The sequence below is a fragment of the Mixophyes fleayi genome, chromosome 7 (genome assembly GCF_038048845.1).
Source record: "Mixophyes fleayi isolate aMixFle1 chromosome 7, aMixFle1.hap1, whole genome shotgun sequence".
Taxonomy (NCBI): Eukaryota; Metazoa; Chordata; class Amphibia; order Anura; family Limnodynastidae; genus Mixophyes; species Mixophyes fleayi.
Window position 1 is genome coordinate 141,181,287 of NC_134408.1, and position 27,732 is coordinate 141,209,018.

The 27,732-nt window shown below is 37.3% G+C and overlaps 1 protein-coding gene across 1 annotated transcript in view; it reads left to right on the top strand.

The window, feature by feature from the left end:
* Positions 1–26,036, top strand: part of LRP1B (LDL receptor related protein 1B) — a 728,477-nt gene extending 702,441 nt beyond the window's left edge. Inside the window, exons 86-90 of the mRNA XM_075181401.1 lie at positions 10,648–10,724; positions 14,191–14,281; positions 15,124–15,268; positions 19,880–19,978; positions 21,002–26,036. Of these exons, the coding sequence (XP_075037502.1) occupies positions 10,648–10,724; positions 14,191–14,281; positions 15,124–15,268; positions 19,880–19,978; positions 21,002–21,142 (553 nt within the window). The 3' untranslated portion in view covers positions 21,143–26,036. The remainder of the gene's footprint in view (positions 1–10,647; positions 10,725–14,190; positions 14,282–15,123; positions 15,269–19,879; positions 19,979–21,001) is intronic.
* The last annotated feature ends 1,696 nt before the right edge of the window (positions 26,037–27,732 follow it).

Below are 27,732 nucleotides of genomic sequence, written 5' to 3' on the forward strand. Positions count from 1 at the left end.
ACACACAATGGCTGCTTGTTATGTATACGCTGTAATAGAATGCAGACAGAATGTGCGGGTTTGGGGACTCTAGAATTATCCCAGAACAGTTTAGCTCATTTACACAACTTTATAATGTGCCATCCGTTTTTCGTTTTTTTTTATGAGATACATTAAAACACATTGGAAAAGGCAGATTATTCACTGTAGTTGTGTCTTACTGAAATTCTACAGATGCTCTATGGGGTTTAAAAGTCAGCGCTGTGACCAGAAAATGAACCCTTGTGATTACTACTGTCAGAATGAGGGAATTTGCACTTTAACAGCGTTTAATGAACCGAAATGCAAGTAGGTTTATCCTTACACTTAACGCTGTTCTTTGTCTGACACCATTTATTTTTTTTGTTGATCATCTGGTACTTTATTTTAAGCCATGAATAACCCGACATGTCTCACATCTTTTTTTTTTTCAGGGCAATTTTACTCAATGTTTGGTGCTTTCTGTACTGTGAGGTTTTAGTGATATTTCCCCTGTGGTACAAACTTCATTTGTGATGTTCCACCATGTGTCATACTTTGATGTGACGTGTAGTGTTCTGTAATAATAACAGATTACATAGCTATTTGTTAGGGTGTAGTACCTATTATGGGTACTGACTACCCCGACACAGAACAGAACGACCTGAGGATTCCAAATGAAGACTACACCGACCTGTGAAAAAATCTACTTACCGGAATGGAGAAGACTTCACATCACGACTCCCTGTCTTGTCGGCTTGAGAAAATTACGTCATCAGGAAACACGACTTGGCTTAAAGCGGCGATGGACAGACCTGCCTGTCATTTATGTAACGTAAGTACTCTTTTAGGGGTTAGGGGTGTTAGGGATATTAGAGTTAGGAGTTAGGATTAACCCTAATCCTAACCCTAACCTTAACCCCTAAATTAGTACTTACTTTACATAAATGACAGGTGGGTCCGTCCATCGAAGCATTAAGCCAAGTCGGGTTTCCTGATGACGTCATTTTCTCAATCTGGCAAGACAGGAAGTCGTGATGTGAAGTCTTCTGCATTCCGGTAAGTAGGTTTTTTCACAGGTCGGTGTAGTCTTCATTCGGAATCCTCAGGTCGTTCTGTTCTGTGTCGGGGTAGTCAGTATTGTGAAACTGACTACCACCGATTTGTTACATAGTTATAGTTAAACTTGCTTTTGAGATCCAGAAAGAAAATATCTTACTGTACAGACGGAAGATTTTTAACTGAAGCAAATGAAATAAACCAGTCGCCACCCACAATGCACCTGGGACTAAGCGCTCTTTTATAAGCAGTAAGGGAGCGGAGCTCACACTGCACGATCCAATCCCATCTTCTCCTCTTTGTCACTGGCTGAATTCTTCCATTTGTTTCAACAAAATACAATGGGCCTGATTCATTAAGGAAAGTAAAGAAAAAAAAAAAAGGAGTAACTTTGAACTTGGTAAAACCATGTGGCATTGTAGTGTGAGGTAAATTTAAAATGTGGAGACAGATTTATAGTTGGGGTAGGGCATGTCCTAGATCAACTTTAAATTTCAGTGTAAAAATAAAGCTATCAAGTATCTGTGTGCTATATGAAAAAGCAGTCAGTATTTAACCTATGCACAAAATAATAAACTAATATGCACCCCTTGCATTGTAACATGGTTTGTTCAGGAGAAAATTTACTAATTTTATTTGCCTTCCTTTCCTTAATGAATCACGTGCACTGAGTCTGATACACAGTGGTGCACAAGGCAGTTTGCGTAATGTATCTTGAGTGAAATCGCTCTGCGTGTTCGTGCGGCTCACACAGACTTGCAGACACACTCTTATAAACCTGTTAGGGGGAGTATTGTTTTGCACCTGCTATAGCACAGATGCAAATACACTCCCATGATAACGACTTATTGCAAACCAGACACATATGTTGCTGATTCAGTGGCGGACGTATCTCAAGATGTATGTGTCTCTGAGCATTGACATACAGACGTTACTTTGCTCTTTGTTTTATTTTTATTTACTCCCATTATGCTTGCCAGCTCTGCATCAGGCTCCATTATCTGTATATGAGGCTATTACAGTGAGAGATATTCTCAAAAGTGGCAGCAAAGGTTTTATTGCAGTATTTGTTCTTATTGTATCACAGTGTTTTCTTACACTTTGCAGAGTATTACTGTAAATATATTGTAACAGTTGTCCTAGACGTGAGTTATTACATTTGTTAATATTATTTTACTTGAACAATAAAATTTACTTTAGAAAATAAAGGTGGAGATAAAATGTATTTATATTTATGTTGGTAATTTGTTAGTGTAATGTCCTGCCATTTTCGAGAATATGCTTTTTTTCTAGTTTTAGTTTATAGTAACATTTCCAACCAGTTCATGATACAACGAGCATGCACCATAAAGAAATGCATCATTCATTGATATTTTGTTATTTTGTTGTTTATCCAGGTAAAAGAAAAGTAATAATTTTATTACTTTTAATAATAATTTCTAGTCAGGCAATTATTTGTTATTTCCATAAAGTTTCTGGTTTCTGTGCAATACTTTTTAATTTTCATGAGTTTTGTCCAGGGCGAGAAATGGCTAAATCATTCAATTCACCTCTGTAGATGTACTCAATAAGCAGGCTCCTCCCACCCATCACATGACTGAACTCGTACGTGTTCACGGATCATTGAGCGTTAAGCTGTAGATGGCAAATATAATTATATCACGATAAATCTATCACTTGTTTTATTGACAAACCAGTCTGGTGATAAATCAGCTTCGCCTGACATCCCTGGATACAATTTGGGATTCCTGTTTGAGATATTATCAAGTGAATGTTATTTCCGCATCCAGTTTATAAATATATTAGAGTTTATCTGTTGAACGCGGTAATTAAAGGTACCTATCTCATTAGAAATGAATTTCTCTGCCCCCTCCATAGTGTTTTCTGTATGAAATATGTGATTGTTGGCATAGCTGGCATCTCTGAGCAAAATCATCCTTAAAAGGGTAAAGTGTTTCTGTAACGTCACCATATATAGACTGCCACAATTGCTCGGACCTTAACCAGCATCTATACAGTCACACAGGTATCTGTTATATACACAGCCCATCTTTCTTCCACCATCTGCCTTACTCACCCCAGAGTAGCCTGTGGAGGTCTGTGCGTTCTCTTCATTTCCTCCAGTGCTGGTCTGCAGTAGGAGACATAGACCTGGTCAGGAGCTGTAGAAGAGGTCGCAGCCAGCTGCGCAATGATAGCATAATACCTGCTCTCGGGCTGTTTAATCAATGATGTCTAATGACGTCTAATTGGCTGCTAGACCTCGTTGAAGAATCAGTCATCTTCTGTCATAATTGGAGATGCTCAGGCTCGGTTCCTCGAGAACCGAACACACCCGAACTTAGTGGATCCTAGTACCGAGCCAAGCCGGCTCGGTAATTTTGCGCGCCCTCGGAATCGAGAACGAGGAAAAACGTCATTGTTACACCCTCGGATCTCGCAATTTTTGGATTCCTTTTTAAGATCCAAAATAACGTTGGTGAGAGGGAGGGCGGTCCCCCATTTTTCTGTTCTGCCACTGCTGTGTGCCAATGTGTCCTAGATGTGCTAGGAACTGCCGTGTGTTTGTGTCATTGCTCTGTCGCTTACCATCCAGCCAGGTCGCTGCAGTATTTGTCCAAAAGTGTATGAAGGGTGGTTTTGCCAAAACCAAAACCAAAACACGAAGCTAATCTAGATCCAAAACCAAAACCAGTTCACGGGGGTCAGTGATCATCTCTAATCATAATGCATCTTACTGGGACCTCTGCCAGTGCGACTGATCTTATGAACATATAGAAAAGGCGGCCCGCAGGCCTTAATGCGGCACAAAGGCACAGCCACTGCACTAAAACATCGCTGGTCCTCCTCCAGCGACCGTCAGCGGCAAACATGTGGGGAGAGGGGCAACCAAAGCAGTATTTCAGACAAGGATGTTCTCCTTAAAGAGCCCTGAAAAAGTTACAAGACTGCAGACAAAAAGTAAAATAAAGATTTAGGAAGAACAATTTAAACATTGATGAACAGTGACAGCAGTACGGTGAATTGTACAGATGCTGTTAATGTAAAGCTCCATTATCACTCAGCTGCTGTTGTAATCCCATCTGACAGCTACCGGTGTGAATCACCAGTAATGCAGTATTATCTTATTTAATGATCTAACATGTCCTGCTTGCTTAAAGCCTGGGCAGTTAATTAGAACATTGAGTGCAGAATACATATATAGTTGGAATTTCTGCATATAAAAATGGAGCTATAGCTCCATTCATTTATGTTATTCAACCTTTTAAACTAAACTTGCAAGCCATCTATTAATAAAACTAATTAGTCTCATTAATACATGGCTTGTAGGTTTAGTTTAAAAGTTAACATACCCGGGCACAGTCAGTGTGAAATTTCTGATAAGAAAGGTCAGTTCATTTTATAAATTAAAACATATAAAACCTGTTGTTGAATGGTCTTTTCATCATTTATCTTAATTGATGTCAAGTCAACATGAGGTGACATCTGAAAATCACCCGTGATCAAAGTGGCCTTTGCTATTACTGACATATGCCAGGGGTCCTATGTTCATTTCTTTTGGTTTATATACTTAGTCTTGAAAGATGAGATGTCCTCTAATTTTAAATCCTGGGAACAGGTGACATTATACAGTGATTATGAGCTCTCTGAGCTATTGTACGGTCTTCTACATCCCTTAGTGACAAACCATTAAAATAGCAGAAACCCCACATACACATAACCAACCTCATGGAACTTCAAGAAATAAGGTTCTCATACTTATTGGAATGTTCTCACCAAAACTCACCTCGTTACCTTCTCCCATACTCGCCTCCAAGACGTCTGCCATGCTCAATGCCCTAACCCGCCCTCAGTCAACTCGCCCCAAACTTCAATCCTTCACACGCTCACCTTTTCAAGCTCAACTATCCTACCACCACCTGACCATCTTATCCATCACCTCCTCTTCCTTCACCTGCCATCTCCATCTATTCCCAGTTGGTCCTATTGTCCCTCACTACCACTCCCTCTAGAATGCAAGCTCTCCCGGGCAGGGTCTTCTCTACCTATTGTCCCACGTCTGTCTACTGACTCCCTGGTACGTCCTGTCACGTCTTTTGCTGCACTCTGTGTGAGTCCCCATAGCATTACTCACATTCCTCTGTGCTACTTATGTGTATTACTTCATCTCTTTGTTATTTGCTTCTGTATCCAGTGCTACGGAATGTGTGGAGCCTTATAAATAAATAATAATTATAATTATAATAAAAACCTTGTAGACCCAACATATGAACAATCCAGTGGCCACTTCTGACTGTATGCAGCCATTGTCTAACCATGTGACCTGCGCCCAACAGTGTCTGGACGTTGTCAAATGGTTACAGTTTTCAGATTTGGCCATACACTGGTCAGATCTGAGAGATTTGGTTGCCGGATAGTTGGGCTGAGCAGCATATCACTGTGTATATGGGCACCTTTAGGTGGTTTTGAGGCTACTATGTTGCAAAATATTTAAAGTAGTCTTAAAAAGACCACTAAACCAAAAATGTTAATATTCATATTTTAATCATTACTGTAAAATACATTGTTCAGTGTTCCCCTGTAGTTCTGGTAACTTCACTTCATTACAGATAGCTGAAGCTCCTTTCACATCTTTTGGACAGTTTCCTAATAAGATCTGGTATATGGCAATAAACTGAGAAGGCAGTCATTTGAGTTGCTGTGATGTCACTGGACCAGCCCCTTCTTTGTTGAAATCAACCAACCCACAGAGCCTATTCCTGCCAAGCTTAGAGAAGCATCTTCCTCCTAACATGGTAATCTGCCGGAGAGGAATGAAAGGGAGGACATATTTACACTCAGTTATGTATATGATTCAGCTCAGTTATAAAAGTATTGGATATTGAGTCTGTACTCGATCTTTAAGGTCAGAGTAATGCAACAGAAATTCTGGCAACCATCCCCATTTTCCTGCACCGAAAAAGAGTGTGACCTATGTGGAAATGGGTATTGCAAGGTGGATTAGCGGACTGGTGTTGTGGCGGAATGGTTCCCAATTTTAAAACAAGGAAATATTGGTGTGTATGTTGCTGTCATTTTCTGCTTCCTGCCACAGACTGGTAACATATTGCTGTAGTGCTGCATTAATAAAATCCATTCATATTAACCACAGGCGGGTAGCAGGGGTGGCATTTGGTTTATTGAGTTACCAATGAATTAAGGCACACATCCCACAGAAATCAACAACCATTTTGTGTTACAGTGTGCACTATAAGACACAAGCAGTGTTATGTCACCATTGTTTACCAAACAAGATAGAAAGCACTAGATCAGACACTTCTGGGAAGGATATCAAATTTTTTAAATCCCAGTTCATTGTTGACCCCCAGAAGCTCCTGCATGGTGCAGCTACCTCGGTACACACCCCTGGACTAAAGGTAGAACGGCTCCAGCATTAACCACTTGATAACAGATCACTCTTCTGATTGAGAAGTTTACTGTTGGCTATTTGTATATAGATGCATTTGTTAACTTGCACTAAAATGTAATGTTCCGAACCACCTATGCAAGCTCTTGTAAATGAGGATAAAGCAATATGTCTGATTTTTGGGGTTAATTAAACAGTGGAGATCTGTACTTCTTGTCTCTACAGATTACAGGTCTGTAGCTAGCCTGGCATTTTGGGAATCATTGCAAACAGTCTTTGACTCCAATGTTAGCCTTTGTCTGTCATCCAGCCACTCTGCTGAGTAAGTCAAAAATCGAACTTATGCATTTGGTACTTAGGGGGTCTATTTAATAAAGGAAGATAAGTCCTAAATTCTATAAAAAAAAGGGGATCTTTCACAGGATTTGTGGCTTCTCCCTTTCCCCCAAATATACCAGCTGGTAATGGCTATCACTTACTATGGCAGGTGGGCAATTACTGCTGAGCACCTCTTGCAATGCTTTCACATACAAAGTATCAGGTGTTATGACAACCAGTGCGGCATAAACTTATAGAACAGGTGACGAGGTCTTCACCTTTAGCAGCCGCCTTTCCCGTAGAGACTGGTTATGCTCACAGGTACTCAGAGGCCCCCAGGTTTTAAACTTAAAGTAGTATAAGTTTATACTCACACGGCTGCGCACAGGTACAGGAGGTAATACACGGAACGGAGGCAGGCCAGTGATCTGCAGACTGAACAGAGCCCCTGAGGAGATGTCAGGTACCAGCAGGGTCAGGGACACAGGCAACGGTTCAGAATCTGGATACAGGCAATGGGTCAGGATCACAGGCAATGATTCAGAGTCAGGGTACAGGCGATAGGTCATACACTGGTAATCAATCCAAAGGTTCAACACCAAACAAATAGCACAGGAGCAGGCAGCCGTACTGGAAACAGGACGCTATAACTGGCAGGGAGGCTTAGTCCTCCCTGCCTAATATACTGCAACTAGCCAATCAGGGCTTAGCCCTGTAACCATACACAGGCCAGGGTAATAGGTAATGAGGAGTCTAATTAATCAGCCCGCAGGCTGTACACTAGCGCATGCGCCCGACTGCCCTGTGTTGCCGGGGCGAGCTAATACTGACTTCGGCGTCCTGCCGTTGCCCTGGCAACGGTCGGGTCCATGAAACCGGATGTGACGTCCAGGCCAGGACGCCAGGAACCAGGGGCAGTGAGTCTTGGCGGTGCCCGCGGCGGCTCATGACATCGGGAAGGCTATTTACCAAGGACAGAGATGGTGCAAAGACTGCCGCTGTCCATTGAAGTGCCCACAGGAAACAATACATTATTATTAAAAGAAGTAGCAGTTATCAAAGGGGTCTTGATAAGTAGACACCTAAATCTTAATGAGGGTGTTGCAGCAGGGCCATCTTTTCCATTGGGCATGATGGGCAGCTGCCCGGGGGCCCCACGGGCAAGGGGGCCCCATAGGCACGGCTCTTAATGAGAATAAATAATCCTGCAAAAGAAAAAAACCTGCAAAAAAAACCTACAAGGGTCACTGAGCAAGTACATCTATCTATCTCTATATATATATATCTATATCTGTATCTGTATACATCTATATATCTATATCTAGGGGCCCCGGTGCACTGCTTTGCCCGGGGGCCCATAATGTTGTTAAGATGGCCCTGTGTTGCAGAGACGCCATAGGTACAAATACAGACCTTTAAACCAAATAAACTAAAGATTAAAGCCTTTTGTTGAAGCTTTGACAACACGTTTGGATGGACATTTGTGGTTTGGGGGTGGTCTGGGATTACACTCTCTATGGGTATCGTGTGGCTATTATATATGATATTATATAGTCCAGCCAGAGGTAGGGTACAAGACAGTATATGGCTATAGCTTGTGTATTAATGCAGCTCTATCATTGCCTAGTATACATACCAAGCAAGTCTGAGTTTGTGGCAAGGCAACATAGGCTCTGGCCTAAGGCGTCAAAATTGTCATAGTGGCAGCTGTAACGTGTTCATTGTTTTGTTATATATTTCCCTTATGTTCGCTTGCCAGCATAAAAATGACAGAACTCCCATGAACACATTTTATTTTAAACATATGGGGACTGATGCAGAGCTGGGCACAAAACAGGAGTAAATTTCTCTTTAAAAAAAAAAGGAGTGCAGAAAGTTAGCGATTTCCTGTCCATATGCAGGGAATGATGCGTCTCAAAATGCGGCCACCTCTGCACCAGCAGCTCTATAGCAGGTGCAAAACATAGATCTCCTAACAGGTGTAATTCTGCAGGTTTGCATGAGCAGCATTTGTGTGAACACATCTTTACTGTACTTGGCCTGTGCCTGCACCCCCTTCCCTCCCCTGCTCCCTTATCCAGGCACAGGTGCGCTCAAGTGTCAGAATCACACAGGTCTGCGTAGGAGCTCACTGGGCATGTGCAGAGCGATGTCACACAAGATATGCAAATTGACCCAATCTGCAGCAGCCCCATGGTAGTTAAAGTACTTGTAAAATAGATAGATAGATATGAGATAGATAGATATGAGATAGATAGATAGATAGATAGATAGATATGAGAGAGAGAGAGAGAGAGAGAGATCGATATGAGATAGATAGATATGAGAGAGATAGATAGATATGAGATGGATAGATAGATATGAGATAGATAGATATGAGATAGGTAAATATGAGATAGATAGATATGAGATAGGTAGATAGATTGATGTAAATTTGATAGATAGATAGATAGATAGATAGGAGATATATAGATAGATATGAGATAGATAGATAGATATGAGAGAGAGAGATAGATAGATATGAGATAGATAAATACATATGAGAGATAGATAGATATGAGATAGATAGATGTAAATTTGATAGATAGATAGGAGATATATAGATATGAGATAGATAAATACATATGAGATAGATAGATATGAGATAGATAGATAGATATGAGATAGATCGATAAATAGATATTAGATAAATAGATATGAGATAGATATTAGATAAATAGATATGAGATAGATATTACATAGATATGAGATAGATAAATAGATATTAGATAGATATGAGATAGATAAATAGATATTATATAGACAAATAGATATGAGATGGATAAATAGATGAGATATATAAATAGATATTAGATAGATAGATATGACATAGATAAATAGATAGATATGAAACAGATAAGTATGAGATAGATAGATATATAGATAGATATGAGATATATAGATGGATAGATACGATATAGACAGACATATATTTAGAGGCACATTACCCATTTCAATCTCTTCATTATAGCGAACATCAATGAATACTGTATGTATCTTATGCAATTAGTTCTACTTTGCTTTCTGACTATATTTCTTCTCTGTCTTTGCTTCCATTTTTTCTTGCTCTCTCAGCAACTGTCACTTTACGGAATATCTTCTGTGACATAAAAATTTGATATGTAATAAATTGATTTGAACTATTACCTAGCACTACTAACATTAACACCAAAAATATTCCTTAGCACTGTACAAAGGAGAAATTATAGATGCTACAAATTTACAAACTGGCTCAGATGATAAAGTGTTTGCAATGAAACAGGCTTGATACAATATGTTAGACAAGGACTATATTGTCTGTAGGTGGTATACGAGAAGGGCAGATGGTGAATTGTAGGGGTCGTGCAGGAGTGTATGCAGCAATCGTCTCCGTAGTGTAGAGTGGAATAAAGTGACTGAGGTCTATAGGTAAGGAATTGAGATTAGAATTTGGAATGACATTTCATATGGATGAGGTGGTGGCAGCGTTAGGAGCTGACTGGAGAGGAGATTGGAGTTTGTTTTAGAAGACCGGTTAGAAAGCTGCAGACAATGCAGGATATTATAAGAGTTAGGTGTGTAGTGTAGAGTATTACTCCAATAATGTCTTCATACCAGCATAATTCAATGAGGGAACTAAAAACAAATCATTTACATTAATGTGATGTAACTCCACATTTTACAAAAGTTTGAAACAAATTTCCTTTAACTATCAGAACCATTTTACTTTTTTTTGTACCAATGTCCCTGTTTCCAGTTTTTTAGAGTTTTTATGACATAGCGTTTAGCAGGTTAGTTAGCTAACAGCTGGCATCCATTAATTTCACTGTTTAATTGGATCTTTGTAGATGTTCAGCCAACTGGTCAGGAAAGCAATGCGAGAGGCCGGCTCCCAAGAGCAGTAAGTCTGACAATACGAGCTCAAGTAAGTATCTCAAATTAGCATACACAATTACTGCAAACGTATTGTTCAATTTAAAGCTGAATCTGAGCAAGTTACTGACTTAATAGTAATTATTGCAGAGAAATATGTTGATAAAGTGCATTCATATCTTTTTAAAGATGTGCATGCTATTAATGCCCTTCTTTCCCCTTCCCTTATCCTTATCCTTATCCTCCGTTCCTCCTTCTCTCCCCTGTGTCTCTTTGTCTGCCTACCCCACCCCTTAGATTGTACGCTCCTTTGAGCAGGGTCACCCTCTCCTCCTGTCTTCACCACTTTTAACTCTGCTCTCCAGCTACCTTTCCCTCCTCCTCTTGGACTCTCTTCCCCCCTGTATTCTCTCATTTCCTCCTCTCCCCCCTGGGGGTCTCCCTGTCATCCGTGCCGTCCTTTTTGGGCTCCGTCGTATGCAGACCATCCCCTCTCCCCTCCCCCACCCCTAGCTGTGCCCTGAGCTCTCAGAGTTATTGTGCTTATTGTTTACTGTACTGTGCTGTCTCTCCTCGTATTGTAATTTTGTTTGTCCCTCTACGGCGCTACGGACACTTAGTAGCGCCCTATAAATAAAAATTAACAATAATAATAATGCAGCAGCAACAAGTATCATAGTACAATATAATGTCTAATAAACTATTAAAAAATGGAATATATCAGTTTTGATTTTTTTTCTCCAACTCTGCATTATATTGTATAATGATATCATTTCGATGATTCTTTAGTAAAATAAAAATGCAAATGTTTAAATTCCAACATTTTTAATTAATATGTCCTTTTAGATAGTACAGTGATTTGCAAATGATCGTTATTTACTTTTCTATTGCATGACAGTAGTAAAATAAGATTTTAGTAAAATTGTTTGTAACTATCTACTTGTGAGCTGGAGATTTTAGCTAATATGTTTACAATACAACTTGGCAGGTTTATACTGCCAAACAGCTAACCCTTAGGGCTCATTCACAACTATCTGCTTTCCATCCACTAACGCCTGAAAATAGCATTACAAAGAAGAGGAATGGTCTCTTTTTGGCTCGTTAATCATTTTAGAACACTGCGCAAAGTATTTCTCATGCGTAAGCATGTACAACCAATACTATAGATATGTCTCAGACTGAGATGTACATATCTGCTCCTTGCGCATCTCTAAAGAGGTGGAATGGGGGAGGTAGTGGGGGGGGTATTTGTAAGCATAGTGCAGTAATGGCGTGTCTCAATAGTCTCAAACATTAGATGGGTGCAGGTTAAAATACAAAGTAAAATAGGGGATGTTAGCGTTAATTATGACCAACTCTATACGAGGCCCCTCGCCTCTAAAGATAAATAATGGAATACTAAGAATTAAGAAGGGGAAAGGTGGCTGTACTATGCATAAAGAGAGAAATCCAGAACGATTAGAAACAAGATACTTACTCTAAGGGGTATATTTACTAAACTGCGGATTTGAAAAGTGGAGATGTTGCCTATAGCAACCAATCAGATTCTAGCTGCCATTTTGTAGAATGCACTAAATAAATGATAACTAGAATCTGATTGGTTGCTATAGGCAACAACTTTTTCAAACCCGCAGTTTAGTAAATGTAGCCCTAAGGGGGGTATTCAATTGTTAGTGAGATCCCTGGAAAACGAGCGCTCGAAAAATATTACCGTTAATACGGTAATTACACGCTGAATTTCAGCTCGCAGCTCCCTGAGCTGCAAGCTGAAATCCAGCGAGTAAATTACCGTATTAACGGTATTTACGCGCATATTACCGTATTAACGGTAATATTTTTCGAGCGCTCGTTTTCCGTGGATCTCGCTAACAATTGAATACCCCCTAAGAGTCATGAGACGCACATTATGCAAATTACGGGTGATGGTCTGAATTTTGTTCTTTTAAAAGTATTGTTTACTAACTAATAAGATAATGAATAACCCTATTGAAATATCACTGTTCTTATACCAAGTCATCCAATATTTACATATATTTTAATACTCAATTAACAAACTAAGCTCCAAACTGATTGATGGGTCACAATTTGACTTCCTGAATAATCCTGGATCCTGGGTCCTCATTGCATGTACCATATTGTAGGGAGATTCCTACCACTATCCTTCAAATGACTTAGTGTAAACTTGCATGAACCTTAGTGCATTAGATTATACTACCAATGTGTATTATATATTTTTCACAATACAAATCTTTATATTTTATACTTACAGGTGGTTTTCAAATGTATAGCTATAAGCTCTTTATATAAAAAAAAATAACAGTAATTCAAAAAAAGTAATTAATTAATGACCAGAAGCAAACCTATTTCTATAAAGCAAAAGTGGCACATTTTTTAAGGGACTTTATGAGCACTTTTCTATGTCTATTCTGCATTTATTTTTAGATACTATTCCAAAATATTTTGCTCCTCTATAATTTGCCTGATGAAATCTGGAAGGTTTATGAAATGTGCATTAATTTTCATCACATTATGACATGTTGTCAGAAAAGTTTCATGTTTACAATTATTGTAATTTGAAATGTCTTTATAGTTTTGCAGAAAAGTATGTGGTATTTCTCTGTACCGGGAGTATTAACAATGAGACATGAAAAAATTACCATTAATTGCGCCGTTGTGCTTTTTCTACTATTAATATAATGTAAAGGCTAGCTTCACACACAAGACAGATTTAGTTTTGGGTGGAATAAGGTGATCTAAAATATAATCCAACTTTTATTTACCAGTGTCCAGTGGTATCAACAGGTCTCCCAATGTGTCTAGCGTGACCTTATCCTGCTTGGACCGACCTTGTCATGTTGTCAATGCCCCTCCTCCCCAGTGGAACCACAGTAATGAAATTTAGAATTGTATTTTAGATCACCTAATTCCACCCAAAACCAAAAAAAAAATAGTTTTGGGTGAAACTAGCCTTTGAAGGAGAAAATGTCACCTACACATTGAAGGCATATGTTTTGTGGGGTAAAGCAATATTCATAAGATATCTGTGGATCCGGAAGAACCAGTGACATCACTGTCAACTTCCTTGACAATTCCCAGGCTGCATTTGCCCACACAATGGATATAAGTATTCGGGTAGGAATGGCATTACATGACCATGCATTAGTCTACAAGTCTGTTGGCTTATCATCCAGTTCTAAAGCCAGAATCTAGAGCAGGGGTAGGCAACCTGCGGCTCTCCAGGTGTTGTGAAACTACAAGTCCCAGCATGCTTTGCCATTAGATAACCACCAGATAGGTGGCAAGGCATGCTGGGATTTGTAGTTTCACAACACCTGCAGAGCCGCAGGTTGCCTACCCCTGATCTAGAGGCTTACACATGTCTACGTTGTAGTGTTGTAAAATGAATGGAGGATGACTCTACCATTATGAACTACTGTACAAGTATTTTTGAGACATTTTTTGTAATGATATATAATAATTAAATTGCTAATACTAAAGTATTCATTTTTTCCCCACAGGAAGCATTGCAATTATTGTTCCACTGGTTCTACTTGTGACTCTGATAACAACTTTGGTTATTGGGCTCCTGCTTTGTAAAAGACGGCGGAGGTAACTTATACTTGCTCTTTGAGTGTATGGTTTGTTTTGCGGGGTTTATTTGGGCAATATTTATTAGGATAACCATGAATGGTGAGCTGTTTCATCATGTGAAGTCAACTCACCATCTAAAAAAACTGATGCATTTGTACCAAATTTATGATTCAACATAAAGAACGTGGCTGTAAGAGGAGCAAACAGGATTTAAAAATAATGCTTCCAAGTTCACCTTCCTAGATAGTAATAGTCTTCAAAGTCAAAATACACATCTTGTCTTCCATAAATAATAAAATTGATAATGGTAAACTGAATGGAACTCAGGAATATAAGAATCATCCAATCGCTTAGGAAATGGGTTCATCTGGTGATTGTAGAGCTGATACTCTTTTGGTGCCCTCATCAAGGTGAGTCTCGATCAGTCATTGAGTGTAACTCAATGCAACCCAGGCAAGCAAACTAAGAAAAGTAGCAACGGAGAGACTACAAGGTTTCTTTAATAAATACAATGTACTGGCACAACTTACATAAGTAAATAGGAAGGCAGTAGCAAAGATTTAGAAACTTCCAAAATGCCAACTAGTTTTGACTGTTTGTTTGTACTGGCTTCACCTTCTGTTGACCAATACTGGCGTGCAGGTTGAGATGGATACATAGGAGAGTGACAGTTCTACCATTTTGGCCTCCATTGGTCCAAAGTTATGGCTAAGAGATGTGGGTTATCTCTCTACTCAGACCTTTAATCCGTGCGTTCTTCAGCCATATTATATCAATCACCTAATCAACTTAAATAAAATTGATATTCCAACAGCTTAGAGTGCATATTAACATATTGGTTTTATGTGAAATACTTACAGGGCAAAAACAATCAGGAGACAACCTATAATCAATGGAGGAATGAATGTAGAAATTGGAAATCCATCCTACAACATGTATGAAGTGGACCATGACCACAATGACGGAACGTTGTTAGACCCGAATTTCATCATAGAATTCGACAAGGTAATGCAGCTGCCTTCTTTAACAATTTAGAATAACTATTCTGATGAATGTGCACAGACGCCTACACAAAGTAAAGGGAGCCATTTTGCTACATAGACCAGAAGTCATGAAATTTGGCCTATCACTACGAATGAGTGAGCTTTTCATGAATATTGCCCCAGCTAATAAAATTCTTGTGCAAAATTCTCCTTCAAGAAAAAAATATGTAGACTAAATAGTTCCCTGCTGAACGATATCGGAGGGAAAAGCATTATCTAACTTATAGATAAGAGTTGCGTGCATAAATTGTCCCAGTGGTTGTATCTGTGGGCCGAGGTCTGTTGGCGTTTTTTTTACTAAAACTGGAATTGGAAATGGGATATGCTTTCCACATGCAAAACGCGTTTCGCAATTACAAGTCATTTCTCAATGGTTAAATTGGACAATAACTACCCTAAGCTCACCTTATTAACTTAGTTCAATTTACATAACTAGTTAGATACATATTTATAATGTGTATATTTTATTGGAAATTGTTAAAGCATACATGAAAGATTACTTCATAAAGAATTTAATAATTCCACTTTTTACTTCAATATATTTCTTCCCACAGTCTGTTTCTCGTGTGGGAGGATGCATAAAAAGCCAACTAAACACGTCACCAAGTTTGATAGAAAAATCTTATTACATGTAATTGTGTGAAAGGTTGAAAGAAATTGCCGGGTTATTTTAACATGTTAATCAGTTGTGACAAACTGACAAAGCTGTATGGGAAGTTTGGGTTAGCTTTTTATTTCAATATTATTATCCCAGTTCACGTGTTTCACATTCGGGTTTCATAAGGGAAAATACTAACAGGACAGAGGTCCAAGGAAATGAAGAGGGGACATAAGTCAGATCCTTCTATTTAACTATGGTAGATTCAAGTCAACTGGATCTACAGTAATAGCACCATTTTTTAAGTTACAATTGTTTTAAATTTGCATAGACTGTCAGTACTGTCGATTGTCAAACTCTGAGTGTGACAGATCCTGAGACTGGCGAAGTTTGCACGTACTTTATGAGCTTTCATGTGTAGGGTGGAGCAGAATTAGACATGCTTTTGTGTGTTGAGGATGTAACTAAAAATAAAGTGTATACATCTCAGAAGCCAGAGAGCCTATATGTTTACTGCAGGTGCCTATATTTTTGGGGGTGTTTTCTAGAGACCTCAATCCATGCACTGTCTGTCTAACTGGCTCATATTATTTACTTATATATGTCCGCTCATGTAATGTATATGCCCTGGGTTATGGCCCTAAAAGACACGCTAACTCCCTATTTTTAAAGCTACCAACAAGTCTAAGGTGCCTTAGTAGACTTGTAAACAGGATGTATGGTGTGCAAAGAAAACAAATGCCTGTAGTTTTATTCTGTCCTTTTTTACAGCCTATGGGAAAATTTTAGAGTTTGTAATCATATTCTTGGCTCCGGATCTGTCCCCACCCTCTAATGACATAATTTCTATATAGCCCGATGTCTTAAGATTTCCCACAATTAATTGTGCTGCACTGCACTAAAAGCAGGTGTTCTAACCTTTCTATTTAATTTGCTTACCTTTAAGTACACGTTCACTTTTTTGTGCAGCATATTGACCTGTTCATTGGTTTAATTGCATCTGCTTTTTGTAGAACTGAAAAATAAAATGTTCAACAATTGGCAAAACACTTTGAAATGCCATGGCAAAATTACATTTTAATACCGAGTGCAAAACCTTTATTTCTTGTCTGTCTCGTTTTAAATGACTGCTATTATAATCATTCCTCATTATGGACAGGTAGCTTTGTGCCCTAGGAAGGTCAAGTAAGTGGATATAAAGTAAACCGTCGCATTTGGACTAATGGACAACATAACAGCAATGGAAAGAATAACATATTGTATTTTACAGTCATTTAACAATTTTAAACCATCCTTCTGAACATAATAGCATTTGTCTTCAATATAGCTGCCACTGATTTGTGTTAAAAGGCGAACTATTCAAGTTGTCACACAATCATTTGAAACTCATTGAAAAAGTAAAACTTATTTATTCCTCTGTGACTTAACTGGGAAGAGGGGGATACTTTAAAGCTCCGAATATATAATGGAACATTGATTAGAACACAATGGGCCTGATTCAGTAAGTAAAAGCCAAAAAAATGAGTAACTTTGCACCTTGGCAAAACCATGTTGCATTGGAGGGGGAGGTAAATTTAAAATGTGAGGACTGATTTATAGTTGGGGTAGGGCATGGCCTAGATCAACTTTAAATTTCAGTGTAAAAATAAAGCTATCAAGTATTTGTGTGTTACATGAAAAAACGGCCAGTATTTTGCTTGCTAGCAAAATAATAAATTAATTTGCACCCCTTACATTGCAAAATGGTTTGTCCAGGAGTAAACTTACTCATTCTTTTTTTTGCTTTGCTCCTAACTTAGCATCAGGCCCTAGGTGTGTGTGTTTGAGGGGAGGGGGTTATGTCACTGTTAATTATCCAGGGTTTTCCTAAGCCCTGACAATCTCCATCTACCATTGGTTTTACATGAAAGCCATTTATTTGTATTTTAAAAGGCATTTTGTAATGTCAATAAAAAATGAGTCTATAGCCTTATATATATATATACATTCATCTCATGTAGTCTGTGTTGCACCAGAAACATTTTTAATTTGCTTTAAGCTTAAGTGATTTGGAAAAGCTTTTGTGTCTGTGGATCTGTGTTATCTGCCTATTCCATTTTGAAATAAGAGTTTGAGGAACACCAGCCTAGGGCTTTATTTTTGACTCTCTGATTTGTACACAATGTAAATTACTGATCAAATGAAAAGTTGCAAGTATTTAACAATGAAAAGACAGACACGGAAGTCACTTTGTCAGCTTATTTTAGGGTTTGAATCAGAGCCTTCTGTCTCGCTGCACACTTATAGTAGAGCCTTGTGTATTGCTGCACTTCTTTGGCTATTAATTGTTTGTTTTGCCGTACAGTCTGCAGGCTTGTGCTGTGCTACACAACAACTGAAGAACTTGTCCTCTATTGGGGTCCATAGACCATTCTCATATAGGATGATGTCCATCTGGTGTTCAAAAATACATTGTTTCCTCTGTTATGTGTGTATCTGATACACCACACTGACTTAGGGGTATATTTACTAAGCTGCGGGTTTGAAAAAGTGGGTATGTTGCCTATCGCAACCAATCAGATTCTAGCTATCATTTATTTAGTACTTTCTACAAAATGAAAGCTAGAATCTGATTGGTTGCTATAGGCAACATCCTCACTTTTTCAAACCCGCAGCTTAGTAAATCTAGCCCTTAGTCTGGTTCAAACTGTAAAATGTTACAATGAATTAAACCAGTCTACTTATTAATGTGGGGCAAATTCAAATTCTGAAAGCTTTCCGCATTATTCTAGTGATCGGGATTTTCATGGATTGAATTCCACTTGTAAACCATCTCCTGTTGGTGGCACTCCTGAGTTGTGCCAGTGATTTTGGCACCTCAGAGGCGGTGTCATGTCATCGCTGAGCAAAGCTCTCTCTAATCACCAATGATTTATTTAGAAATCGCCAATTATTTATTAACCTTTATATAGCACCAACATATTACACAGACCGTCACAGAGAATGTTTAATCGTTCACATCAAGTGGAGTTTACAGTCTAATTTGTCTACCACACAAACACACACTAACATTAACCTATCAGTATGTTTTCAGAAAACCACGCAAACACAGGAATAACATACAAACTCCAAAACAGCACTTACAGGCAGAGCTCTAACCACTGTGCCACCCAATGGATTGACCACTGTCATTGCTAGAAGTAAGGTAGACAAGATCCTCTCTGCATCGTGCTTCACGTCTACCACCATAAATACGCTTTTCAGAGATGAGCATTGATCAGTGCAAGCAGTTTTACATAGTTCCATCATTGGAACAATTCCTAAAGAGTCGAATGCAGTAATTGTGTGCTTTCTACTTTTGCCAAAACAGTTTGCCAAATATTTTTACCGAAGATCACATAAAAAGCAAACTTGTGTTATAATTAAAAGCTGAACAGTCTAATGCCATAATATCTAAATTAGTCATGCATAAGCAGAAGTCAGACCATCTCCTTCCCAGGATTAGCCATTCCAGTTTAGTTTTGCTGGTGCACATTTGATCCGCTGGAGCCATGTTTAGTGGTTTGACCCAGGGATGGAGGAAAGTCGGAGATACACACATAGGAAAATTCAGCCATCTGCACAAGCTTTAACCCCATTGCTATGCTACAGATAAGTCCCACTGACGGAGGGAAATCCTACAAAATACCTACGGCTAAGACTCTTCCATCCCCTACTAAAATGTTAAACACTGAATGGTATTTGTAGCAGATTATGTATCTGGAAATAATGTGGAATTTAATATAAAATGATGGTAGACTCTTCGTGTTGGACCTTACACTATAGTAGTAGCGACAATTGTCAGTTTAAAAAAAAAAAGAACATAACCTTGTAGAATATTTCAACTAGACCTAGATTTATAATATATAAATAATATTTTACGTTAGGCAATGTTAATTATATGAGAGAAGGGTTTCTTAGATTAGCGATACTAATATATTTATTATTTACATACAGTCCAGATTCATAGCGGGTGGGCCTACCGCTTTCAAACTGGCTCACACCGCGCCGCCTATCTACCTAAACTCAGATCTGAAAGGACCACTAGCTCCAGGGGTGAGAATAATGTCACCTGTTACTGAAACATCCCCATTGCATGATTCATTTTATTTTTGTGTATTTTATGTTCAGTTTTACAGCTGCATCTTGAAAATGTCACATTCGGTTATTGAAAAATGACTTTTCTATGTATGTATGTATGCATGTTTACATCATGTGTAATACTATTTGTGTTATGTTGTGATAGTGTTTATCTGAATGCATGTTTGCCTCACATGTAATACTATTTGTGTTGTATTACGATGTTTATCTTCTGTGTGGGGGGGGGGGGGTGGTTTCAAGGGATAGTTAAGTGAACTGTTCGGTTAAAAAAACAAAAAATCCAATAGAACTAAAATGCCACCGCATAGCACAAGTAGATTGTCATCTCTAAAAGTTTTTATATTTTGCAGAGGTAGACAATGTAGCTATTGGTGAAGTCCCAGCATGTATTGATTGGCAGTGCTGGGACATGTAGTTCAGCAACGTCTGAAACGAAAATGCCATTTTAACATCTGCAGTAAGATATGATTAGAGCATACTTGCCAACTTTCCCGGAATGTCCGGGAGACTCCCAGATTCCGGGTGGGTCTCCCGGACTCCCAGGGGTGTATGGCAGTCTCCCGCATCTGCCCACTTCGGGCAGAATTAGGTCCAAATGCCGTGATTCTCTGGGAATCACGGCATTTGGCCATGCCCCCACTGTAAAATTACGCGCCACCTTGCCCCGGCAGCTCCCGGATGCCAACTAGAAGAAGTTGACAAGTATGGATTAGGGTTGTATAAAGACCCAGAAAATATGTTTGCAAATCACCGTGAATTTGAAACAAAATAAAAAACTAAACCCCCTCCCCCAACAAACTGAACTTGGCTCCAGTTCTGTTTTCACAAGTTCTGCAGAGTTTAAAGTAATAACATATTAAATTTGCCTATCTCTAGTCGGGAAACCCCCCCCCCCCCCCCTTAAATTACAGTTGGTTAGATTATGTGGTGTGATAAAAAAATAGGCACTAATATTTCTCTGTCTTCATTATCCCACAGCCAATGAATTACTCAAACCCAGTTTATGCAAAACTTTTCGTGGAAGGACATAATTGTCGGAATTCCTTAATCAGCGTAGAAGAAAGACGGGAACTTCTTCCAAAGAAAATAGAGAATGTTATCCGGGAGACTGTGGCTTAATCTCTGCTGTTCCGTTACCTTTTATACTCTGTATAAATGTATAAAATAGGATTACTTTTCTATGTACCAACAGTATTATAATTGTTTTGTCATCAGCATTACCTCTTTTTTCATTTTTGTTTTCGTTTTGCTGATGACTAGACTGACCGTTTGTATGGTATTTTTATGAAAAATAAACTGCACTACGGTACAATTTAATCTATAAATGCTGCTGTTATAGGAGACCATTTTATTTGTTAAACCGAAAGGACACACTATTCCTTTGCAGTGTAAAATAAGAGATCCATTTTATATGAACTTTTTTAGGTTCAAAATTGTCTTTTCATTAAATAATCCAAAACGACAGTGGCTTTGTTAGGAATAAATTGGTTGACATTGCAATCTTTAGAACATTTGAGTATGTGCCATCTATAGTTTATGGTTGCCCAGGCTTGTCACGGTAATTAGAGAGTACGCTTTACATTAGACTGTTATCAGTGGATAAAACAATTGTCAATTAACATAGACTCCGCCCCTACCTCTCAACATTCCAAGCTTAATAGAAAAAGGACAAAGTTTGCCTTCCCTTTATCCACCAGTCATCCAACTTTTGTCCACTGGAAATCTGGGACTGTTGAGGGGTATGAACTGGTGGTCAGATACAAAAAAAAAAATATTAATTTCTATAGCAACCACATCTTTGAATTTCCCCAATAATTCTAGACTTGGTCGCAATCCCTCATGCAAACATCATTGCTTACCAGTGACCAATAGTTAATTATGTTTCATCTGACACTGAACTTTTACAGAAAGCTGAGCAGTTATATTTTAAAATATATGCATTTTATTTATTGGGTATCGGAAAGAAAAATATAGTTTGAAATGGGTATTTCAATATTTCTATATCGGAGCTCTGGCAAAGCATTGTGTAGAGATTCTTAAGTTTACAATCAAAGTAATGTATTTGACTCTGCAAAATTATAATTTTATATTGAATACAAATAGGGGGACAGGGTTTGTGCTAATAGCTTTGCTTTCAAACTGGAACTAACCCCCCATTACCACCTAGTTTATATTAATTTTATTAATTTCTATAATCTCTGTCTTTGCTGTCCCAGAGCTGTTATAACATTCTCTCTCCAGAAGGGCGGTGGTGTATTGTATAAGGCAAAGCCACAAATGTAAAGCCAGATTTTTTTAATGCTATAGCCAGTAAAATAACCAATATTCCAATAAGCACTGAAAAAATGAGTGAGTCCTAGGAACCCGTACTGCAGGACTTTACTTTCCAGTTAATCCCCGATGTAACCTTACATAAAACTATTCTACAAGGAACTTTATAGAACTCATGTGACACTTATTTCATTGCCCTCTGTCAGGACATAACATTACAGGTCATAGAGATCAATTGTCAGCAGTCATCTTAATTTGCCTTTAGCTGCACAATTCAACATTTCTGATATAAGACTCCAAAATAAATGGAACATAAGGTAGCATGGCTGCTAAGCATAAGTCAATTTGCAAACAGTTAAAATGTGTCTCATTTTTGCTTATCAATAAGAACAATAAAAGGATCATTTTTAAATAAGACATTTTCTTAGACACATTTCACATATTATTTTCCATAGAAATTGTTTTGGTCTGGATAGGATTATGAACCTTCGAGACAAGACAGATCATTTAAAAGAAAAATTCTACATCAATTTATTTTTATTATTATTCATCTATTCATATGTTTCAGTTGATAATCATGATTCAATCTTGTTAACTTTTCTGATGCCTTATAGTGGAAAAAAACAAGTCTACGTTAAAGTTTTCCCTACAATCAAAGTAAAGTATAGTGTCACTTAAATGAAAACCTATAATAAATAAGCAAAAAAAAAATAAACTTTAGAGTGCAAAAGAAAAAGCGATTAAAGTCTTAGTATAAGTTACGTAGGTTGGTAAAGTGGTAAAATTGTCTTTTACCCAATGATTAGAGCTGACAGCTGACGTATATCAAAGGAATAGCACAAAAAACAGAGAGGGAATAAAGCAAAGACAAAACAATTCTGTACCCAAGCCAAGTGGCAGGGAAAATATTGACTTTTGATCTGTCAACAATTGTTGACAGATCATATATGGTGGGGAATTCAATAAAAAAAATAGTTGACATCTCTACATTTTTTTTTCAATATTCAACTGCAGTTTTAATTTATTTTTTGTCTTAGTCAAGTATCAAAGATGTGAATTCAACATTTTCAGTCCAAAATAATATTAATTCATAGAAAAAAATACAATAAAAATGGCAAATTATTCCTTTAGAAGAGAAATATGTGTGATGCAATATCTCTACGAGAGGATTAACCTAAACAAAGAAAACTAAAATGTATTGGTGGGGAAAGGATCATAGCCTAAACTTTACAACCTGAGGTTCTTTAGCTGTTGATGAATTACAAGTCCCAGCATGCCTCTAACTGGCATGGCATGCTAGTACTTGTAGTTCTGTAAGAGCTGGTGAGACACACTTTACTTATATCCATCTTAGGCCACAGTTAAGCTACTTTTATAAACTTGACAACCTCCATGATTCATGCCAACAGAAAACAATCTGACAACATATTTCATAAATAAAAAAAAACCAACTCATAATAATAGCAATTATATATCACCTACAGGGCTATTTTCTATATCGTAATAACGAACAATCTACCTTCTATTTTTTAATATCAACTCCTGTTGCTAATTTAGAAGAAATTTAAAGGTCACAAATGCCAATCATACTATGAGATATAAAAAAAAGAAACAATTACGTATCAGAAAAAGATCAAATAAAATTTTGATGTGATTATGGCATTTTATAACATTGTTCACAATACCAAATTCACAATACACTCAGTACTGATGTCAGATCCCATTATACTGTTGTGGCACAACTTGATTTATTTATTGCCATCAATTGTTCAGATAGAAAATAGTATATAATCATTGCTTATATTTATTTTCAATCAATTCATTTATCTGTCTCATATTGCTAAATATTTAGCTATAGCTACTTGACATAATAGATAAAATGTGTCAGACTGCCTATTGCAAAATAATAATAGGTTTATTACAGTAAAATACATTTTTCATTTATTTTTTATACCACAAGCGTAAAAAAAAATCAATCCTGAGCAGGTAATTGCTGTTGTCTGATTTTTTCAAATCTGACAGCAGCAACTCTCTAGTAAAAAGATAATTAAAGTTATATATATATATATATATATATATATATATATATATATATATATATATATATATATTTACAATTGTTGCTGTAGTAATCATTACATATTAATAGTTTTTTAGTTTCTCAATTTCATAGTAATTTTCTTTTAAATTTTCTAATGTATTGAAAAAATCAGAACACACTTGACATAGTCAACCTACTTTGACCATTATTTAATAGCAAGGTTGACTCTTTCAACAATAGTTGAACCGTATCAAAAATGTATTCTTTGGTAAGCAAATTCTATGGTCATATATAAAATATTTACTTAAAGGCACAAAATATGCAGTTAATACCGAGTCATACAAAACAGGGCTTATAATTGTCCATTATAATTATTATTATTTTTTTACCATAACCAAATAAATGGATTGTTCATATGCTCTTTTCCCTTTGTACAATGATGAAAATGATTAAAAAAAAAATACTGTTTTATAAATTTTTTGGTTGTACGATGTGCATGCAAACTACCTATTTCTAAAACCCGCCACATTGAGGCCTTTATAAAATATTGATTTATGTAATATTTGTGAAATTTTGCTTGACAAACAAAAGTTCTGCATAAAAAAAAGTAGGTTCTCATTTTATTAAATATATTTTTAACAATAATTTTGGCTTTAACAGTCACTTATGTTTATATAATTAAGTGTTCCATAATCTATAAACAATAATTATTGAATTGGATTATTTAACGGAGATGATGCATATACAGTTAACTGTAGTTTGTAAAGCTTTCAAATAACAAACTCCTGGCTAACAAAAAAAAAATTATTTTGTCCATAAAAAAACGACATAAAATGACAATCAAATACATCATTGTTTTATTAAAAACAAACAATCCGACAACCAACATAAACGTTTTGAGAATATTTGTGCTCATGGTATTTTCGATAGTGAAAGGATGTCCTTGTATTATGCTCATTAAAAAGAAACATTGTTTTTTATATTCAAATGTTGCTATTGGTGGCTTTTATACAAACGTTTCAAAACACATTTTATGCCATTAAAATGGTTTTTACGATTTCAATCTATTTTGTAGCCAAACTGAATGAGTCAATGCTTGTGTTCCTTGTAACATTCAAAGTGATCTATTAAAGTACAGTTTAACACATGTAAAATCACATATGGTATAACTGAATTTTGCAATTTATTTAATGAGAAAAAATATCTGTATTGGTGTGGGATCTCTTATCTAGAAACCTGAAAAAACAGAAGGGATGTAAAATTATTGTTGCTGATCTGTGATTTTGTTATACACACAGGGATGATCAACAAGCGTTTTGTCCTACAGTTTCTATGAGAAGCTCTGCTAAATAATATAATAAGGAGGTGATTGCCTGGGGTAGTGTGGGAGGTATTTTTAATGTTTTATTAGAATTGAGATATGGTGAATCAAATTAGGAAAACAAGTAAACTCTAATCTTGAAACTGCCAATTCCCAAGGATTCCGGATAATATATCCCATATTAATGTGTTGCATCGCTTTTTATAAACTACAACTGTCCATGTTGCTACAGAAAAAAATATGTCTCTTACTAGAACTTCGTCGATGAGAGCAGCAGACTAGATGGGAGTATCTACAATGAGATGATTAAAATATGAATGTATATTATTAAAAAACATACAAGTATATTATTGAAATAAATTGCAATGTTCAGTCTTTTAAGAAAAGAGATTAATGAAATATCTTTTTTTTTTTTACATTAAGCTCAGCCCCCTACTAGCATCCGCAGAAGTTTACATGCTGTGGGCCCTGCAATACTGCAGGAATCACAGGAATAGGACTCCATGGATCTAATAGTCGGGGGTTGGTGAGCTTTTTTGATAAATAAAAATATTCCATAGATTTTTTTTTATATTTTTCCATTTGTCCTCAGGACTGATAACTATAGAGCTGTAATCTGCAGTTATCTGTAACAATGAGAAAATAATTTATACACTTGCTGCAACGTGGTGAACACAACTGGAATAGACCAGAAAATACTTCTCCATAGATCGCTATGGAGCAACCCACTGACTGTATTGACAAAAGTGTAACAAAATGTATCATGGACACAAGGCTGTGCTCTCAACTTTATGGTTTGTAGGGTGTTTGAGAAATCCGCACTATCATTGCAATTAATCATTGTGACCTACGAATTACCTTTTTTTTTTTGGATACAGTGAAGACAGAACAATTATCATCATCATCATCAACATTTATCTATACAGTGCAGCAAATTTCTTTGTGCTTTACAATTAGAAACAAATACAGTAATAAACTAAACAGGGTAATACAGACAGATGAAGAGATAAGAGGGTCCTGCCCACAAACTTATAATCTATGCACCACAGGCGTGTCCAGAGCTGTTATCAAAGTAAACATTTTTTAGAAATAGGCAAAGGCAAAATATCCTATGCCTCCATTTATAGGTTAGCCAACGGAGGTAAGTGCCACTCGTTGTCCTACAGTTGTCAATATGAAAGTGGCCTGACAAGACGTATCATTTTTAAGTTAAATAAGTTCTAGAATCAAATCTGTGAATACACGAATAACAAACGTAATTCTTCATAATGTAATGTAGACCAGTGATAGGCCCTCTAACCTTCAAAACGGCTACAAATTACACTTAATCTCAGTTATAACAATTAATTAAAGCAAGAGACACCTATCTGTAATAACATATCAGCAGGTATTTTAAAGTGTTACAAGCTCTAACAAACACATCTGAAAATATAGTAGGACGGAGCTGGAGGCCATAGGTGAAGGTTTGAAGGGCAGCAAGTGGCCTTCGGATGGATTATGGCCTATCTTTGGTATAGACACAATGCAGCAGTGCACTGTGTATTCCACACATTAGATTGATTCTATTTTCATCATAACTTTCACTGTAAGTAGCAAAAAAGGACAATAAATCTTCCCCTCTTCCCTTAGGACCCCCCACCTGTCTTGTTCTGATCAGCTCTCTACATAGCTGGAGAGATGGCTCTAATTGCAGTGTCTGATTTCTCCCACTAGAAGAGTCTGACACTGCTGTAAACTAGAAGAGAGTCTGACACTGCTGTAAACTAGAAGAGAGTCTGACTGCTGTAAACTAGAAGAGAGTCTGACACTGCTGTAAACTAGAAGAGAGTCTGACACTGCTGTAAACTAGAGAGTCTGACACTGCTGTAAGTTAGCGATAGGTGACTTGATGCATTTAAAAAGGGCTGCATGTTACCTTTAATTTCAGTTAAAAGAACACACGCCTGTAATAACATCACCAGGCATGTTAAACACGTCTTGCAAGCTATAGCAAATCTAACAATGAATGCAGGAAGGAGCTGGAGGCGTCTGTGTCTCACCGCTGCCGTAGGTTGTAGGTAAACATCCTGACTTCAC